At 36.1% G+C, this 18639-nt stretch overlaps 1 protein-coding gene across 1 annotated transcript in view; it reads right to left on the reverse strand.

The window, feature by feature from the left end:
• LOC150075035 (tensin-2-like) overlaps positions 1–18639 on the reverse strand; it is a 737845-nt gene that overhangs the window by 35696 nt on the left and 683510 nt on the right. Inside the window, exon 26 of the mRNA XM_090389056.1 lies at positions 15120–15265. Coding sequence (XP_090245182.1) covers positions 15120–15265 — 146 coding nt within the window. The remainder of the gene's footprint in view (positions 1–15119; positions 15266–18639) is intronic.

An 18639-nucleotide genomic window follows, 5' to 3' on the forward strand; every position in this document is an offset into this window, starting at 1 on the left:
CAAACACGGCAAAAAGGGTCAGAATAAGTGAGGCATGAGCTCCACATATAGCAAATACTAGATTTCTTGTCACATTCTACTTTTAACACTAAACTACAACTCATAAAACAATACATTAAAAAATACAAAAAAAAAAAAAAAACATTTTCTTGTTTTAATAAAAAAAAATTCTTATTTTTTTATTCATAAATCTGAGGATCTGACAGTGCCTAACTGTTAACCCATAAAAACTTTGTCGCAACCAATAGAAACATATTTGCAAATTTTAATAATCATGACTGTAAATATAATGAAATTTCTATATACATAAAATTTGTTACAATTTAAATTTTGTCTTCTAAACTGCTTAGCAAGGATTCACAAAAGAAGCGACTAGATGCTAAGTTCATAGTAGGTTTTCATACCAAATAAGATATACCAGGGGTGGTCACCAAGTCAATCACGATCTACCAGTCAATCGTGGCTTTAATTTCAGTCAATCACGACGAATTTTAAATATATATAAAAAATAGATTAGTCAAAATCTAAATGTTATTATTATTATGTGCCCCACTGCATACGCGTATTACAAATCCATTGAACCACATGACCACTCTTGTTGCCGTGCAGCCACTAGGCTTGTCTACTGAAAATTCACACAGTTACGTTGCGGACAGCATAGCGCATGTGTTGAATTCTTATTTAGCTCACTTAATATTAATAACTGGATAGTACTTATACGTTAATTTAATACCTTTGATTTAAAATGAATACTATGAAAAAGAGTAAAATGTATCATTTTCATCAAGAGTGGGAACTAGAATACTTTTTTTTTAATGATAAAAGAAAAATGTTGTTGTTTGATTTGCAATTTCTTCAGTGGCTATACCCAAAAAAGGAAATTTAGAAAGGCACTTCAACACACTCCATAGTAAATGCCAATCAGATTTTCCGCCTAATAGTGACCTTAGAAAAAAATAAATTAAAAGAACTTAAATCCAGATTATTCACACAACAAAATTTCTTCGTGACACCTAATTTACAATCGAAAGTAGTAATTGTAGCATCATTTAAAGTGATTAGTTTCTTGCAAAAAAAAAAATGCAAACCATTTTCTCATGGTCAATTCATCAAAGACGCATTTTTAGAAATAACAGATTCTCTTTTTGAAAATTGTAAGAACAAAAATGAAATTAAAAGTGCTCTTCAAAATCTGCAATTATCTCGAAATACTGTGATGCAATGCATCGAAAAAAAAAACGAATAAAAATGTGAGCGAACAATTGCATGCTCATATTGCTAATTGTGTGTGCTTGTCCTTTTCTTTACAACTGTATGAATCTACAAACATCAGTGATACAGCTCTATTGCTTGTTTTTATTCGTATGGTTTTTGATGATTCTGCCACTAGAGAAGAACTGCTGGGTATCATTTCATTAAAAGAAACAAATGGAGGTCTTGATATATTTAATGCATCCAAAAGTTTTATTGAAAAAAATTAAATTACCACTATTTAAGCTCGTATCAATAACAACAGATGGAGCTAAAGCAATGACGGGGCATCTTAATGGATTCATCGCATTGTGCCAAAAGGATGATGAATTCCCAGATTTTTTGAGTTACCACTGCATCATCCACCAAAACGTGTTAGCCAGCAAGAGATAATTAAATACTAAAAGTATTATGGACATAGCTTTCAAAATTGTGAATTCCAGAGGACAATCTCTTCAAAGGAGACTTTTCAAAATGCACCTCAATGAAAATGAACCAGATTTGATATTACACAAAGATGTGAGGTGGCTGAGTCGGAGTAAGTTTCTACAGATTTTGAAATTTGCTGAATGAAATTAAAAATTTGTTAATCGAAGGGAAGATGATTATCAGCAGCTAAAAGATACGGAGTGGTTGCGTGATCTGCCTTTTTTGGCAGATTTTACCAGTAAATTAAGTGATCCGAATTTGGAATTACAAGGAAAAAATAAAAATGTGGGTGACATGATTAGTAGTATTTCTGCATGTAAATATCATTTTTGGGTAATGGCTAAGGATCTCAAAGAAAAAAAATTCAATCAATTTGCAAATATGTCAGATCATTTGCAAAAATACCCTGTTTTTGAATTTAATAGTGAGAAATATGTATCTGAAATTCAGAAAGTTGTGGATGATTTTGAAACCAGAGTCAGTGATTTTAAAACAATTGAAGACATTGTTCAATATACTGTATTTCTTATCCATTTAATGTTGACTTAGATACGAAACAAACTGCAAAAAAAAAAAAATTACTGAGATTTTTCCCACGGAGAAAATATTACTTGAAAATGAAATTAAAACATTGCAAAACGATATCTTCCTAAAAGTCAGGTCATCAGAAAAAGACTTTTGGAAATATGTTTGCCGAGAAAAGTACTGTAGAAAATGCAGTGAACTTTTAAATTCCTGTTTTGGTTCGACATATCTATGCGAATCGGCCTTTTCGTATTTGAAACAAAAAAAGATGAAAAATCGCTCTACTCTTACGAACTTGCATACAGATGATTCTTTATGGTTGGCGTTATCACAGTATATCTCCAATTTTGAAAACTTGGCATATGACATTAAGACACAAACTTCACATAAATTAAAAATTTAAATACGTATGAATTTAAAATAAGAATTCTGAATTATATTTAATTTTAAAATTCATACGCAATATTTTTCAATATGTGTTGATTAACCTTTTTAACCATGTCCAATGAAATTCTTGAGATAGTAGATTGTGGCACATTTTGAAGAAAAAAAGTCGATCGCATCACAAATTAAGTTGGCCACCCCCGAGATATACAGTTCAATACTTAGACTTAATGGATGTAAAGATCAACAAATGAGACACGTGGCGAGAAGAAAAATGGATGGGATACATATAAATAAAATTATCAGGTTATACAGAAGTTTATGGTACATATAAACTAGAATGCAATCAAGTCAAAAAAAATTTTTACTAAAAAGGAAGATAAAATCAGTAAAATCTTCTGTAAAATAGGTAGGGTAGTCTCTATCTGATAGGTAGACCCTACCTATTTTTATTGAAGATTTTACTGCTTTCACCCTCCTTTTTAATAAAATTTTTATTTTTATTTAATTATTTTTTTTTTTTCATGCACTCTATTTAGAGTTTCCTTCTAATATTTTTCTTCCATAACTATAGAAAGCATAGAAATGCAGTTATTGATACATGATCAGGTGCAGTCTCCTGATGAAATGCTAAATTATGTATCAATCTTTCTCAGAATGAATCGAATATTCAAATATTTTAATTCTTATTTTACTTTCTCTTTTGTTAGGATTTTATATCATAAAAAAATAAAAAATATATATTTTTTTCCCATCCTCCATTTGATACTTGCTATTCTTTGCAATTAATTAATCATTTTTTCCATTATAGCTTCTTTCCTTCTAACTGGTTTGCAAAAAGCCTAAATGATAAATCGATTTATAGGAAATTGTTAATTTTCTATAATTCGATTTATCATTTAGGTTTTTCACATTCTTTCCCTATCATCCAACTTCAATACTTCTCTTTCTTTCTTTCTGTCCTTTTTCTACTAGTTATGGCACCTTGTGTTCTTTACACTTCCATCTGTTAGCACTTTTTCCCTCGTTGTTTTATTACATTAACCATACATATATGTGTATGTATATATATAAAAGCTGCACAATCATTATAAATTGTATATAACTATTTTGCATACAATTTCGATTCAGTTCCATATTTTAGATTAGTATTTCTAACTATAATTTACCCCCTTCCATTAAGGGTTGTGTGCATGCATGCATGCGTGCGTGCGTGCGTGCGTACGTGTGTGTGTGTGTGTGTGTGTGTGTGTGTGTGTGTGTGTGTGTGTGTGTGTGTGTGTGTGTGTGTGTGTGTGTGTGGAGGCCTTATTTTAGGAATGATGTAGAGCTGCTGAAACAAGTATAGAGACAGGCAACGAGATTGGTTAAGGGAACAATGGGGTGCCTTACCAAGAAATGCTTAAGTTCTGCAAATTGCAGTGTCTGGAGACTAGGCACCTGCAAAGTGATCTGATTGAGATGTATAAGGCCTTGAATGGTCTGAACAAGCTCAATGATGATGGGATTCTTACTCTTATTCTGACCCCAGGGGCTCACATCTGGTGAATATGAACTTGGCATACTCAGGGTCCTGAGCTGGATATCATGATTCTTCTCTTTCTTGGTGATTCCCTTCTACTTTTGACTCTCTCTCTCTCTCTCTCTCTCTCTCTCTCTCTCTCTCTCTCTCTCTCTCTCTCTCTCTCTCTCTCTCTCAAGGTAACTCCGAATTTTTTATTTTTTTTTGGCTGGTGCAGCATAAGCCTCAGGCTTACACCATATAGCTAAGAATTATAAATTATAATTACACACCTGAGAGAGCATAAATTCAAATTGAGGAAAGCCAGTTGTAGAACAGATGTGGTGAAATTTACCTTTAGCCAGTGTGTTTAATTGCTAGAATAAATTTCCATCTGTGTTTCTGGAAGCTGATAGCTTAAATAAATTCAAGGAGGAACTGAACAAACTTTTGGAGCAAATGGATTTTTTTTTTTTTTTTTTTGGTTGATCCTGTATCAGCTTGCTTTCTTGCATCATATGCCTCTACTAATGCTAATGCTAATTCTTATTTAAACATGGTTTTGTAAACAACATGAACATTACAGAATTTTCAAAAATAAATTACACAGCTGTGCATTTTTAAAACGGCAACATTACAGATTTATGAATTTTGGCTTTTTTGAAATTTGTAATGTGAACTATGGGAACTTGCTGCTTGGTTTCCTAATTTCTCAACTATGTAAGTGGAAAAATTCACTACGCAAAGCTCCATTATATAGTGGAAATACTTGTAAAATGTATACCAAGTCCAAAATTTATGAAGGGTTTTCCCTGAAGTTTGTTCATAAATCAGCTGTTCAAAATTAGAGGATAGATTTTCTCAGAGAAATAATACAAATATTATTGTAATTTATAGTTTTTTGAGTGTATAATCATTTGCAATTTTAATTTTAATTATTTTTTTTTTTTAAGTTTGTGAAAGTTTTTAAGTTTGAAATTCACAGTTTTACAGAATTTAAAGTTTTGCAAAGGCTAAACTATAAATTCTGGGCTTATTCTGCCTGAATTTATTCATTGCCAGTTCTTTGACACTCAAGAAATGTAAACTTTGTTACAAAAATTATTTCATTAAATTATTAAAAATTGTGTAAGCCCATACTTTTTTCAGATCCTTTTTGAAAGAAATGAGATGATGTTTGGTGAGGAACTAAGCCTCAGGTGGTTTTTAAGCTGATTGATAAGATGGGTGGATTTGGGAGGGAGGGGAAGATTTAAAGATGTGCTACCAGTCCATAATACAAGGGATACAATATACAAAAATAAATATGGCAAGGTATATATAGGAATACCAGAAGAAGATTTGAAGTGCACAGAAATGAACATAAAATACACAACTAAATGGAACATTAAACAATTGTAATTGCATGCATTGCAGAACATGTGCATTGGAATGCATTTAGATATACAATGATAAGTTTGCAGTTTATGGGAAGAAAGAAACTTTCTAAGTAGACAAAATAAAAGAAGCTTTTACATTAAGAAATTAAGTCAAGTAGCTTTATAAATGAACATGCAGCAGAGGGATTATGGAACAGGCTTTCCAACAGTAAAATTAAGTAGGGATTAATGAAGCATGTATATGTGGGATGCTGATGAATGTTTTGCCTTTGCAAATAGTTCAGCCTTTGCAAATTGTTAACAGGAGAGATTGTTTATACAGTGATGGGATACACTTAAATAGAAAGAGTGCAAGGATATTTGTTGATGCTACAGGGGCAGTGTTAGGTGGGTCGGGAAAACTGCTAGCCTCAGGGGATTCACAGGTTAGGTTAGATTAGGTTAGATGCAAAATACTCATTCAGTTTATCACCTACCTTAGCATGATCATCAATAGTCAACCCATCTATGTTAAGTGGACCAATCTGATTCATCCCCTTCCTTCTAGAGTTTACATAAGTAAAGAACTCTTTGCTGTTTTTCTTTGTGTCCCTTGCCGAAGATTTCTTGTAATCTGCCTTCGCCTACCTACCCTCCTTTGTGACTTGATTACAGACAAGCATTTATCTGCTGTAGGCTTCTGTGTTGCCTGATAATTTATATGCATCCCATGTATTTTTCTTTTCTGACAAGAGCCTCATTAATTCATCTGACATCCATTTAGGCCTGAACTTTGAACAGAATTTCTTAGTTGGTATGAAAAGCCTAGTAGTCTCCAAGATTAAGTCCCTGAAGGCTTCCCATTTAGAATTCATTGTTGGTAACACCATCAGTTGAGTCCACTGTATAGAATTTAAAAACTGTCTGAGACAACTGTAGTCACCTTTACGAAAACAAAAACCCTTCTCTTTACCCTTGATGATAGTTGCATTAGCATTAGTAGAGGCATATGATGCAAGAAAGCAAGCTTATTCAGCATCAGCCAAAAAAAACACACCACTCCCATTTCACCCTCCATTCGCTCGAAATACCTGTCCAGTTGAGCCTTAAATTTGTTTAGGCTATCAACTTCAACAACAAGTGATGGAAGTAGGTTCCACCAACCAACCACCCGCTGGCCAAAGGCAAATTTCCGCACATCTATCTGACATCCGTCCTTCCTCAATTTGAATTTATGCCCTCTGAGCTGATTATTCTGAGCAAGATGAAGAATCCCATTGGCATTGAGCATGCTCAAACCATTCAAAGCCTTATACACCTCTATCAGATCACCTCACCGGTGCCTAGTCTCCAGACTCTGCAATTTGCAAAACTTAAGTAAATTTAATTTACTTAAGTAAATTTAAGCATCTTTAAGTAAATCCCACATCAGTACACTGTGATCACTGTCAACTAGTGTTTCCTTTATCTGCAAATTCTTAATGCATGAATAATCACTGCTGATAATCAGATCAAGGGTATATCTCCCTCTAGTTGCCCCTCAAACATGTTGCTGTAGAAAACAATCCTCCAATAAATCCAAAAAAGTCTTGCTAGCATGCGAGTGACCAACTGACAAGTTCCAGTTGTCAATATTGGAAAGTTAAAATCCCCCATTTCATTCTGATTTACTGGCCTTCTGTTTCTCTGCACAACTATTCATTACACTCATCCTAGTCATTAGGCCTATAACATACGCCTAATCTCATTTTCCCTTTCCCAGTGTTTATGTCACACCAAACAGACTCAATATTGCACAGTCCACCCGTGTCAACTGGATGCACTTCCTTAGATTTTGTGTTCCTTAATTAACAACATAACCCTTCATCCTTTCCTACCCTATCTATCCTTTCTGTACACAATGTACTCCCCAAATTCCAATTCTACGCTGCTTATATCCGTGTGAAACCATGTCTTTGATATACCAACAATGTCTGCCTTTGATGCTTTGATCAGAACTTCACATCCATCAAATTTATTCGTTATACTTCTAGCATTGGTGTACATGCAAGTATATATTCACCTGTTCTTACTCTTAGTTACCATAACTCAGCCCATGTATTTACTTGTTCCTTGACCCACCTAACACTGCCTTGATAGCATCAGCAAATATTCTTGCACCTTTTCTATTTAAATGTATCCCATCCCTGTAGAAGCAGTCTCTCCTGTTAGCAAGCACAGACCAAGCTGAAAAAAATTCTAACCCGTGAGCCTTACACAAACTCTCCATGGCTGAATTGATCGACAAGGCTCATCATATACTCCCTCCTATCATGTATGAGCAGAATTGCAGACACTTTCAAATTTAACCCTAACTCACGACTTTTTTTCCAGCATTGATCTGCACTTGTTAAGTAAATCTGCTGATGTCCTACTCTTAATATTATTAGTGCCAACATGTACAACAATATCACCTTTTGTGCCCTTAAAAGATGATATCTGCTATACAACATCATCAACATTTCCCCCTGGCAGACATACCCTGGTCCTGTTCTACCTATCCTTTTTGCATAATATATTCCCCATCTCCCTGACAACAGAGTCACCGACAATAACTAGTTCCCCTGGGACCAGTGCATTCTGCCTTGGAGATTGCCTCTGTGTTGCCTGATGCACAGGAGTGAGCTATGGCATTGAGTTGGGCAGCTGAGAGCTTGTTGTGCCTCTCATGTTAATTTCTTCAAGGGCATTTACCCTACACCTCAAACTCTCATAGACGCCCATCAGAATGCTGAGTTGAAGGCTAATTTCTTCACAGTCTCAGCATCTAACACAAACAAACACATCCGCCTTGGCTAGATCATGCCCTGTTCTAGCCAGGTCGGCAAACATTTCACATTTCACTAATTGTATTAGACTGTGATGTGTTGGAAAATTGGCCCCTTCGGTTCTCCCGCGACCCACAGCATTCTGGCTATTGTGTGAATGCTGTTTTGCTTCTCTAGTGTGGGTCACGATTCTGTTAAGTATAATTTAGTTAACAATGAACTTTAATAAGATTAATAAATTTTACTGATTAATTGATAATACTATACTAATCTAACAGAGTTCTCGTATAGCGCTACATTTTTCGCTATCTAGTTTTAAGTTAAACCTTACACTATTTCGTATTGTATAACAATGGTGGAAAGTTACGAACGTAAAATCTACGGACACTTAAGTATTAACTTTCAAAATTTTAAAATCTAAATCTAAATTTTAAAAAAATCCACGGAACTTGGCTAGAACTATAAAGCTATTTATAGAAAATAATTTAGTATAACAATTTATATACTAAATTGTTTAGAGAAAACAATTTAGTATAAGTCAATAAAATGACTAAATATAAATTAAAACTTAATGTTTGCTGGAGCGGAAAAAATCTTGGTCAACGTGGTAATAACCTCGTAACCCCATCTCGTCCCATCCAAGTCCCACGTTTCACACAAAAATCAAGTCCCATCTTTCACACAAAGAAGTCTGCTCCCATGCATATCTTCAATAACACCTGGATTTCTAGACAGTCACATAACTTTAATGCAGAAAACCCTCACTGAAAACTTTTCTTGATAATGCTGCCTTTAAGTAAAACAAGGCCTTTTCTGATATGAATAAATTTATAAAATCTGTACATCATCCAAATAGCGCCCCCCCCCCCCACAACCACCATCACCACTACGGAATTCTCCTTTCAAATAGCAGGGTGCTCCCCAGATCCGTCCAAAAGAGAGAAATCTGATTAATTATGACAGAGACAAATATCTGCCTCTGCTACCATATGTTGGATGTGGCAACAGAGGTACTTGGATATTCATCAGATTGGTACAATCAGGAGTGGGATCCCCCAGGGATCAGTTATTGGATCACCACTTTTTGTCATTTTCATAAATGACATCGATGAAGGGATAGAGGACATTAGCATTAGCATTAGTAGAGGCATTTGATGCAACAAATGCAAGCTTATGCAGCATCAGCCAATAAAATAAAATAAAATAAAATAAATAAATAAATAAAAAAAAAAAAAACACTTCCACTTCACCCCTCTGTTCATTCAAAATACCTGTCCAGCTGAGCCTTAAACTTATTTAGGCTATCAACTTCCACGACAAGGGATGGAAGTCTGTTCCACCAACCAACCACCCGCTGGCTAAAGGCAAATTTCCGCACGTCTATAATACATCTGTCTTTCCTCAATTTGAATTTATGCCCTCTCAGGTGATTATTCTGAGCAAGAGGAAGAATTCCATCAGCATTGAGCATGTTCAAACCATTCAAGGCTTTATACACCTCTATCAGATCACCTCGTTGGTGCCTAGTCTCCAGACACTGTAATTTGCAAAACTTAAGCCTTTCTTCGTAAGAGCACCCCTTTGTTCGATTCACTAATCTTGTTGCCATTCTCTGTACTCGTTCCAGCAGCTCTACATCCTTCTTGAAATGACGCCTCCAGACCTGTATACAGTACTCTACGTGTGGCCTGACCATTGCCTTATACAAGGGAATAATCACCTCCTTATCCCTGCTAGAAAAATACCTATATATCATTGACAATGCACCATGAGCTACTCTTGCAGCTCGTCTGCACTGCTCAGAGAACTTCATATCTGCCTCCACAACCACCCCCAGGTCCCTTTCATTCTCTACCACTGTCAGTGTAGTACCACAGAGTTGATACGTTGCTCTGGGGTTGCTGTTTCCCCATGTGTAGTACTTTACATTTGTCAATGTTAAACTTCATTTGCCACCTCTCAGCCCATCTGCTCAACCTTTCCAGATCCTGTTGCAGCAGCATAGTGTCAGTAGTGTCCTTGACAACCCTGCCAACCTTTGTATCGTCTGCAAACTTCGACATTAAGCTTGATATACCCTCATCAATATCATTTATGAATACAGAAAACAATAATGGACCCAACACTTTGCCCTGAGGGACTCCACTAATAACATTAGTCCACGACGAGCAGTGTCCATTGATTACCACTCTCTGTCTTCTCCCCCTCAACCACCCCTTTATCCATAGCAGCAATTTGCCTCCAATGCCACACTGCTCCAATTTGTGCAGCAGTCTTACATGTGCAACAGTATCAAAAGCCTTTCTAAGATCCAAGTATATAATATCAAAGTTATTCCCTGCATCCAGTTCTTTTGTGACTGCATCATAGTATCCAATCAAATTGGTCAGGCAAGACTTCCCCTTAACAAAAACATGCTGTGTCCGAGCTATAACTGAAGTCTTGTCTAGATGATCCTGCAGTGCTTCTTTAACCAGTGCCTCCATTAATTTTCCGGGAACAGAAGTTAAACTCACAGGTCTATAATTACTTGTGTCAGCCTTTGATCCTCCCCTGTGAATTGGGGTCACATTTGCACATCTCCAGTCCATGGGTACCTCCCCTGAGTCCAAGGAAGCTCTCATAATTATGGCTAAGGGTTTGCTTACTTCCTTTGCTGCCTCCTTTAATATAACTGGATAGATCCCATCCACCCCAGGTGCCTTTTTTGTGTTTATCTTCAACAATTTCTCCTCCACTTTACTCTCAGAGATTACAAGATTCTCTAGCTTACTGCCAGAGTTGAATACACCTCTGGCATTCCCCTCGCTGAATGACTCCTCATGTGTGAATGTCGATGCAAAATATTCATTTAGTTTGTTAGCTATCTGAGCAGGATCATCAACAGTTGACCCATCGACATCAAGAGGACCAATCTGATTCATCCTCTTCCTTCTAGAGTTTACCTAAGTAAAGAACTCTTTGCTGTTTTCCCTTGCATCCCTTGCCAAAGATATCTGGTAATCTGCCTTCGTCTGCCTAACCTCCTTTGTAACCTGGTTACAGATCAACTTGTATCTATCATGGGCTTCTGTGTCACTTGTTAATTTGGATGTATCCCATGCATTTTTCTTCTCTGCCATATGTCTCATTAGTTCATCTGACATCCATTTAGGCCTAAACCTTGAACAATATTTCTTAGTTGGTATGTAAAGCCTAGTAGCTTCCAAGATAAGTTCTTTGAATGGTTCCCATTTTGAATTTGCTGTTGGTAATATCATCAGTTGGTCCCACTGTATAGAATTTAAATACTGTCTCAGTCCATCGTAGTCGCCTTTACGAAAGCAATAACCCTTCCCTTTACCCCTAATGGTAGTTAACTCTTTGAGTAAATCCCACTTCAGCACACTGTGATCACTGCCACCTAGTGGTTCATTTATCTGCAGATTCTTAATGCATGAAGAATCACTACTGTAATCAAATCCAGAGTATTCTCCCTCTAGTTGCCTCCCGAACATGCTGATGTAGAAAACAATCATCTAATAAATCCACAAAAGCCTTGCTAGTGTGTGAGTGACCAGCCCCCAAATTCCAGTCAATATCTGGGAAATTAAAATCCCCCATTATAAGACTCTCTGATTTACTGGCCCACTCTATTTCCCTGTATAGTTTCTTATTATACTCATCAGAGTCATTAGGCCTATAGCACACTCCTACTCTCAATTTTGATCTCCCAATGCTTATGTCACACCAAACTGACTCGACACTGCACTGTCCAGCGATGGCGACTGGCTTCACTTCCTTGGATTTTATGTATTTCTTAACTAATAGCATAACCCCTCCTCCTTTCCTATCCTGTCTATCCTTTCTGTAGACATTGTACTCTCCAAATTCCAGTTCTGCATTCCTTATATCTGTGTGACACCACGCCTCTGAAATCCCAACAATATCTGCCTTTGATGTTTTGAGCAATACCTCAAATTCATCAAATTTATTTACTAAACTCCTAGTATTGGTGTACACGCAAGTATACATGCACCTGTTCTTTTTCTTATCTACCCTAACACAACCCATGTGTTTACTTGAACCCCAATGATTCCCAGCAGTCTCTGAAATATCCTGCATCTTATTTTCCAGGTTTCTGCTCATTCCAATAGAAGCAGTGCAAGAATCACTTTCACCTCTGCCAGTGGCTAGTGTTAATCTATTAATCCATGTATCCTCCCCAATCTAGCAGTTTTCCGACCCACCTAACACTGCCTCGATAGCATCAGCAAACATTCTTGCACCCTTTCTATTTAAGTGTATCCCATCCCAATAGAAGCAGTCTCTCCTGTTAACAAGTACAGACCAGGCTGAAAAAATTCTACCCCTTGAGCCTTGCACAATCTTTCCAGGGCCGAATTGATCGACAGGGATCTCATCATATACTCCCTCCTATCGTGTCTGGGCAGAATTGCAGACACTTTCAAATTCAACCGTAATTCACGGCTTTTTTTCAATAGTGACCTGTACTTGTTAAGTAATTCCGCCGGTCTCCTACTCTTAATATCATTAGTGCCAACGTGTACAACTATATCACCTTTTGTGCCCTTAAAAGATGATATCCGCTCTACAACATCATCAACCTTTGCCCCTGGCAGACATACCCTGGTCCTGTTCCACCTATCCTTTTTACAAAGCATGTTTCCCGTTTCCCTGACAATAGAGTCATCAACAACTACTAGTTCCTTTGGGACCAGTGCATTGTGCCTTGGGGGCTGCTGCTGTGTTGCGTGATGACCAAGTGCAAGCTCTGGCATTGGTGTGGGCAGCTGAGAGCTTGATGGGCCCCTCACTTTTAATCCTTCGAGGGCATCCACCCTGTCCTTCAAGCTCTCATATAGGCCCATAACAATGCTGAGTTGTTGCCTGATTTCCTTACACTCCTTGCATCGCGCACACACAAAGACATCCCCAACAGCAGTATCATGTCCCGTTCCCGAATGCTCCACAAACATCAAGCAAGTAGTGCATTTTAAAAGGCTGCAGAGGGCAACTGTCCCCCCTCAGTTCTCCTCTGAGCCACAGCACTCCCATTAGCTTGAGCCTTTTGCTTTGCTGCTCTGGTTTGAGTCATGATTTCGATTTAATTTCAATAAAATTTCAATTTCAGTACAAAATTAAAACCCTAAACTTGTATCCCAACACGGTTATAACGCTATATTTATGTTTCAGTATCGAGTGTTATCTACGAAATCCATTTATATAACTTCCGTATCAAGTTAAGTATTAATTATTTATTTTTCTAATTATTTATGTTACGTAACCTAAGTCGTTATATGTATAGTTAAAAGTACAATTTAATTGACAATGAAGTTCAACAAGATTAATAGATTTTACTGATTAACTGACAATATTATGTACTATACTATACTATATTAAGCTTATGCTATCTAGTTCAAGATATTTTGTATCGCGTTACAATGGCGGCAATTTACGAATGGTCAACACGTGGATTTGATACCCTAACCGATACTAAGTAATACCTACAAAATCTCTATCTAAGTTACTTTAAACTAAGTATCGTAAATTGGAATATAAAGCTACTCTAGAAAATAAGTTAATATGCCAATTTAAGCTAATAAAACAGAAAATAAATCAGAAAAAAACTTCTCTGTTCCAGGAGCGGCAAAATGCCGCGATCGCACAGGCTACCCTCTTTCTCAAACCTCCAATGATATGATATCAAAATTTGCAGACAATGTAAAGATTGGTAGAGTTGTTAATGATCAGTGCCAAGCAGTGCTCCTTCAGGATAATTTGAACAGGCTTCAAAAGTGGTCAGAGAAATTGGCAGCTAGGTTTTGTCTTACACTTGGCGGGAGGACTGAATTAAAAATATTAGAGGAAGAAAGGAATCTGGGAATTACAATATGGGCAGATATAAAGTATTCTGAGCAGTGTAAACAGGCAGCCAGGAACGACCATGATGTCCTACTGATATTTTATCAAACATTATCCTGTAGAGATAGAGAGATTGTAATCCCACTGTATAAGGCAATACTGTGTTGCCTTATACAGTGGACTCTTGAACACAGTTGAAATACTGTGTTCAAGGGTCCTGAGCTGGATAATTACTATTACTATGTCGGTAATTATTTCCATAAGCATTGGTTTTTTTGAACTGGCATCTGTAATTCTTATGTTCCCTTTAAAACAAATCTGAACCATAAGTATCAGCTAATAAACAACCAAAGTAACCAAACTAACTTTTCATCTTCCTCATTTATCTCTTCTATTTCTTTTTCTTTGAAATACTCTTTCATTTAATCATTTAATTTAATCATTTATTTATTATTAAAAATTATTCTTTTAAGAAATTAAAAAATTATTTATTATTAAATATTCATTTATTACTAAAAATTACATATAAGCATACAATAACTTAATATAAAATTTAATAGTCCCTCCCCACTGGCAGCGAATCAAACTGTTGTTTAAAATTTGTACTACCTATTTTGAAAATAAATCTCAATAATATCACTTTTAATGAAACTTTATTTGGCAATATTACCGTGAGTAAAGTCACAACAGATCACTGTTAAAAAACTGATAGAAGGAACATAAATTGGATTAATCAGTTTTTCAAAATATTTTGGCAAGTAAAGATAGGACTGCTGGCCATAAATAGCCTGTGAGCCATGGGATGGAGGCACCTTCAATAACAGGAAGGAAAACATTGTCAGGGATACAGTTATCTTTTAGCAGATGTCCCAGTACAACTTTCACTCTTTTGCTGAAAGCGGACATCAAAAAAACCAAAAACATTTTATTTTTATATGTACATTAACATTGAATTATTAAGAAGAATTTATTGTTATGATAATATACATGTAATCATACCTGAGAGAGACAACATGCTAGAAGGCCGAGACTGGCCAAAATATATTGTAGGCGAACTTTGACCATTGCTACTGTATGACTTAATAGTTCCAGGCAATTCTTGCCGCAAGCTCTGAACTGTAGCTGGAGAAGGACTTCTTTCCTTGCTGAAATATTTTTTTTTTTAAAAAGTGTATTTAAAATAATTTATATACAATAATTTATAATATAGCTGTAAGAAGTACATCACAAACTCAAAGTATTCAAACAGCAAGTACCACATATGGTAATATAATTAAAAGGCAATTAAGACAACAAAAAATTTATTTACAAATTTCCATTAAAAAAAAACCAAAAAAAAAAAAAAAAAACCAGTAATGGTATTTCTGTTTATAATGCTCAAATCAATCACTCCTCAAAGGCCAAGCTTGTGTTTGGTAGCCGTAACTAATGAACAAGTGAGATCAGTGATTCAGAAAGCTTCCCGCTGCAGAAATGGGCTTACCATACCAAATTCTATCATAACACATAACATCGTTCAAACATTCAAAGTAAATTTTATTGGATGTAGATAACAGAAATATACCATGACAGTAGGTTAAATTACAATATAATGTACATACTGCATAATGAAGAAGTTTTCTACCTTGCTCAAAGTATCCAGACATTTGAAAATATGACAGTGATCCAATTTAAGAGCAAGCTATATATGATCAATAAGTAGTTTTCTCAAGAACTAAGTAAAACAAACTAAAAACCAAATGGGTTTCTGAGTTTTGCTCATTTTTGGAAGTTTTTAGGCATAAATTAAACTAATTTTGCCAAGAGAAATCATCAGCCACTGTCTATCTTATTATCTAAAATTACATTTTAAAATGGCACAAGGTTTAAGTGATTACATAATTTGAAAACTCTCAATGCTTTATTATTATTAAAAAAAAAAAAAAATAGCAAATTATAACTTTCTGAATACCTGATATACAAATGTCTTTGTAATGTTTACCACTGAGATGAATAACGATTATATATGTCAAGTATCCTAATCCTCCAACAAATAAAAAAAAATCTTAAAGCAACATGGTCTCCTTTTTCAAAGAAATCATTTCTTTTACACAAATGATACTGTTTTTTACTGACTGACTTGTTAATTTTATGAACTGGAAATGCATGCATTGAATGATGAAGGAATTCATTTCCCTTATTTTTTCTACTTTTTTAAAAAATTTCTCCTTTCCCTCACAAACACATTCTAAAAATTCATGACAGCCTGCCTCCTCTGGCTACAACAATAATATCTGTATCATTAATTTTAATCCAGAAGTAGTCACAGGACTTGTCAGCTGACTCATGTGAAAAGATTTTATTAGCATTAGCATTAGCACATGATGCAAGAAAGAAAGTTTATATAGCATCAGCCAAAAAAAAAAAAAAAAAACCCCTTATTTCACCCATCCACTCGCTCCAAATGTTTGTAAAGTGTTGCCTTGAATCTATTTAAGCTATCAACTTCTACGACAGATGGAAGTTTGTTCCAGCAATCAACCACCCGCTGGCTAAAGGCAAATTTCCGCACATCTATCCTACAACCGTCTTTCCTCAATTTGAATTTACGCCCACTCAGGCGATTATTCTGAGCAAGAGGAAGAATCCCATCAGAATTGAGCATGCTCAAACCATTCAAGACTTTATACACCTCAATCAGATCACCTCACAGGTGCCTAGTCTCCAGACACTGTAATTTGCAAAACTTAAGCCTTTCTTCATAAGAGCAACCCTTTGTTCCATTCACTAATCTTGTTGCCTTTCTATGTACTCGTTCCAGCAGCTCTACATCCTTCTTGAAATGAGGCCTCCAGACCTGTATATAGTACTCAAAGTGTGGTCTGAACATTGCCTTATATACAGGGATAATCATCTCCTTATCCCTGCTAGAAAAATTCCTGTATATGATTGACAAGACACCATGTGCTACTCTTGTAGACCGCCCTCACTGCTCAGAAAACTTCATATCTGCCTGCACAATTACCCCCAGGTCCTTTTCATTCTCTACCACTGTCAGTGTAGAACCACTGAGTTAATACATTACTCTGGGGTTACTGCTTCCCATATGTAGTAGTACTTTACATTTGTCGATGGTAAACTTCATGTGCCACCTCTCAGCCCATATGCTCAACTTTTATAGATCCTGTTGCAGCAGCATACTGTCATTAGTGGCCTTAACAACCCTGCCAACCTTTGTATCATCTGCAAACTTGGACATTAAGCCTGATATAGCATCATCAATATCATTTATAAATACAGAAAACAACAATGGACCCAACACTGAACCCTGAAGGACTCCACTAATAACATTAGTCCATTGTTTACCACTCTCTGTCTTCTAACACTCAACCATCCCCTTATCCATAGCAGCAATTTGCCTCCAATGCCACACTGCTCCAAATTGGGCAGCAGTCTTCCATGTGCAACAGTATCAAAGGCTTTTCTAAGATCCAAATATAAGATTTCAAAGTTATTCTTTGCATCCAGTTCCTTTGTGACTACATCATAGTATCCAATCAAATTAGTCGGACAAAACTTCCCCTTAACAAATCCATGCTGTGTCTGAGCTATAACTGAAGTCTTGTCTAGATGATCCTGCAATGCTTCTTTAACCAGTGCCTCCATTAACTTCCCTGGAACATAAGTTAAACTAACAGGTCTGTAATTACCCATGTCTCCCTTTGAACCTCCTTTGTGGATTGGGGTCACATTTGCACATCTCCAGTCCATGGGTACCTCCCCTGAGTCCAGGGAAGCTCTCATAATTATGGCTAAGGGCCTGCTTACTTCCTTTGCGGCCTCCTTTAATATAACTGGATAGATTCCATCCATCCCAGGTGCCTTTCTTGTGTTTATCTTCAACAATTTCTCCTCCACTTTACTCTTGGTTATTACAAGATTATCCAGCTTACTGCCAGATTTGAATACACCTCTGGCATTTCCCTCCATGAATAACTCCTCATGTGTGAATGTCGATGCAAAATATTCATTTAGTTTGTTAGCTACCTGACCGATATCAAGTGGAGCAATCTGATTCATCCCCTTCTTTCTAGAGTTTACATAAGTAAAAAACTCTTTGCTGTTTTTCTTTGCATCCTTTGCCAAAGATTTCTCATAATCTGCCTTTGCCTACTCAACCTTCTTTGTAACTTGGTTACAGACCAGCTTATATCTAACTTATTCTTCTGTGTCACATGTTAATTTATATGTATCCCATGCATTTTTCTTCTGTCACATGTCTAATTCGTTCATCTGACATCCATTTAGGTCTAAATCTTGAACAATATTTCTTTGTTGGTATGAAAAGCCTAGTAGCTTCCAAGATTACTTCTTTGAATGCTTCCCATTTTGAATTTGCTGTTAGTAACATCATCAGTTGGTTCCACAGTATAGAATTAAAATACTGTCTCAGACTCCCGTAGTCACCTTTTCGAAAGTAAAAATCCTTCCCTTTACCCTTGATGGTAGTTACCTCTTTGAGTAAATGCCACCATAGCAC

This window comes from Mastigoproctus giganteus, chromosome 14 (assembly GCF_048544385.1).
Source record: "Mastigoproctus giganteus isolate SK-2022 chromosome 14, ASM4854438v1, whole genome shotgun sequence".
Classification (NCBI taxonomy): Eukaryota; Metazoa; Arthropoda; class Arachnida; order Uropygi; family Thelyphonidae; genus Mastigoproctus; species Mastigoproctus giganteus.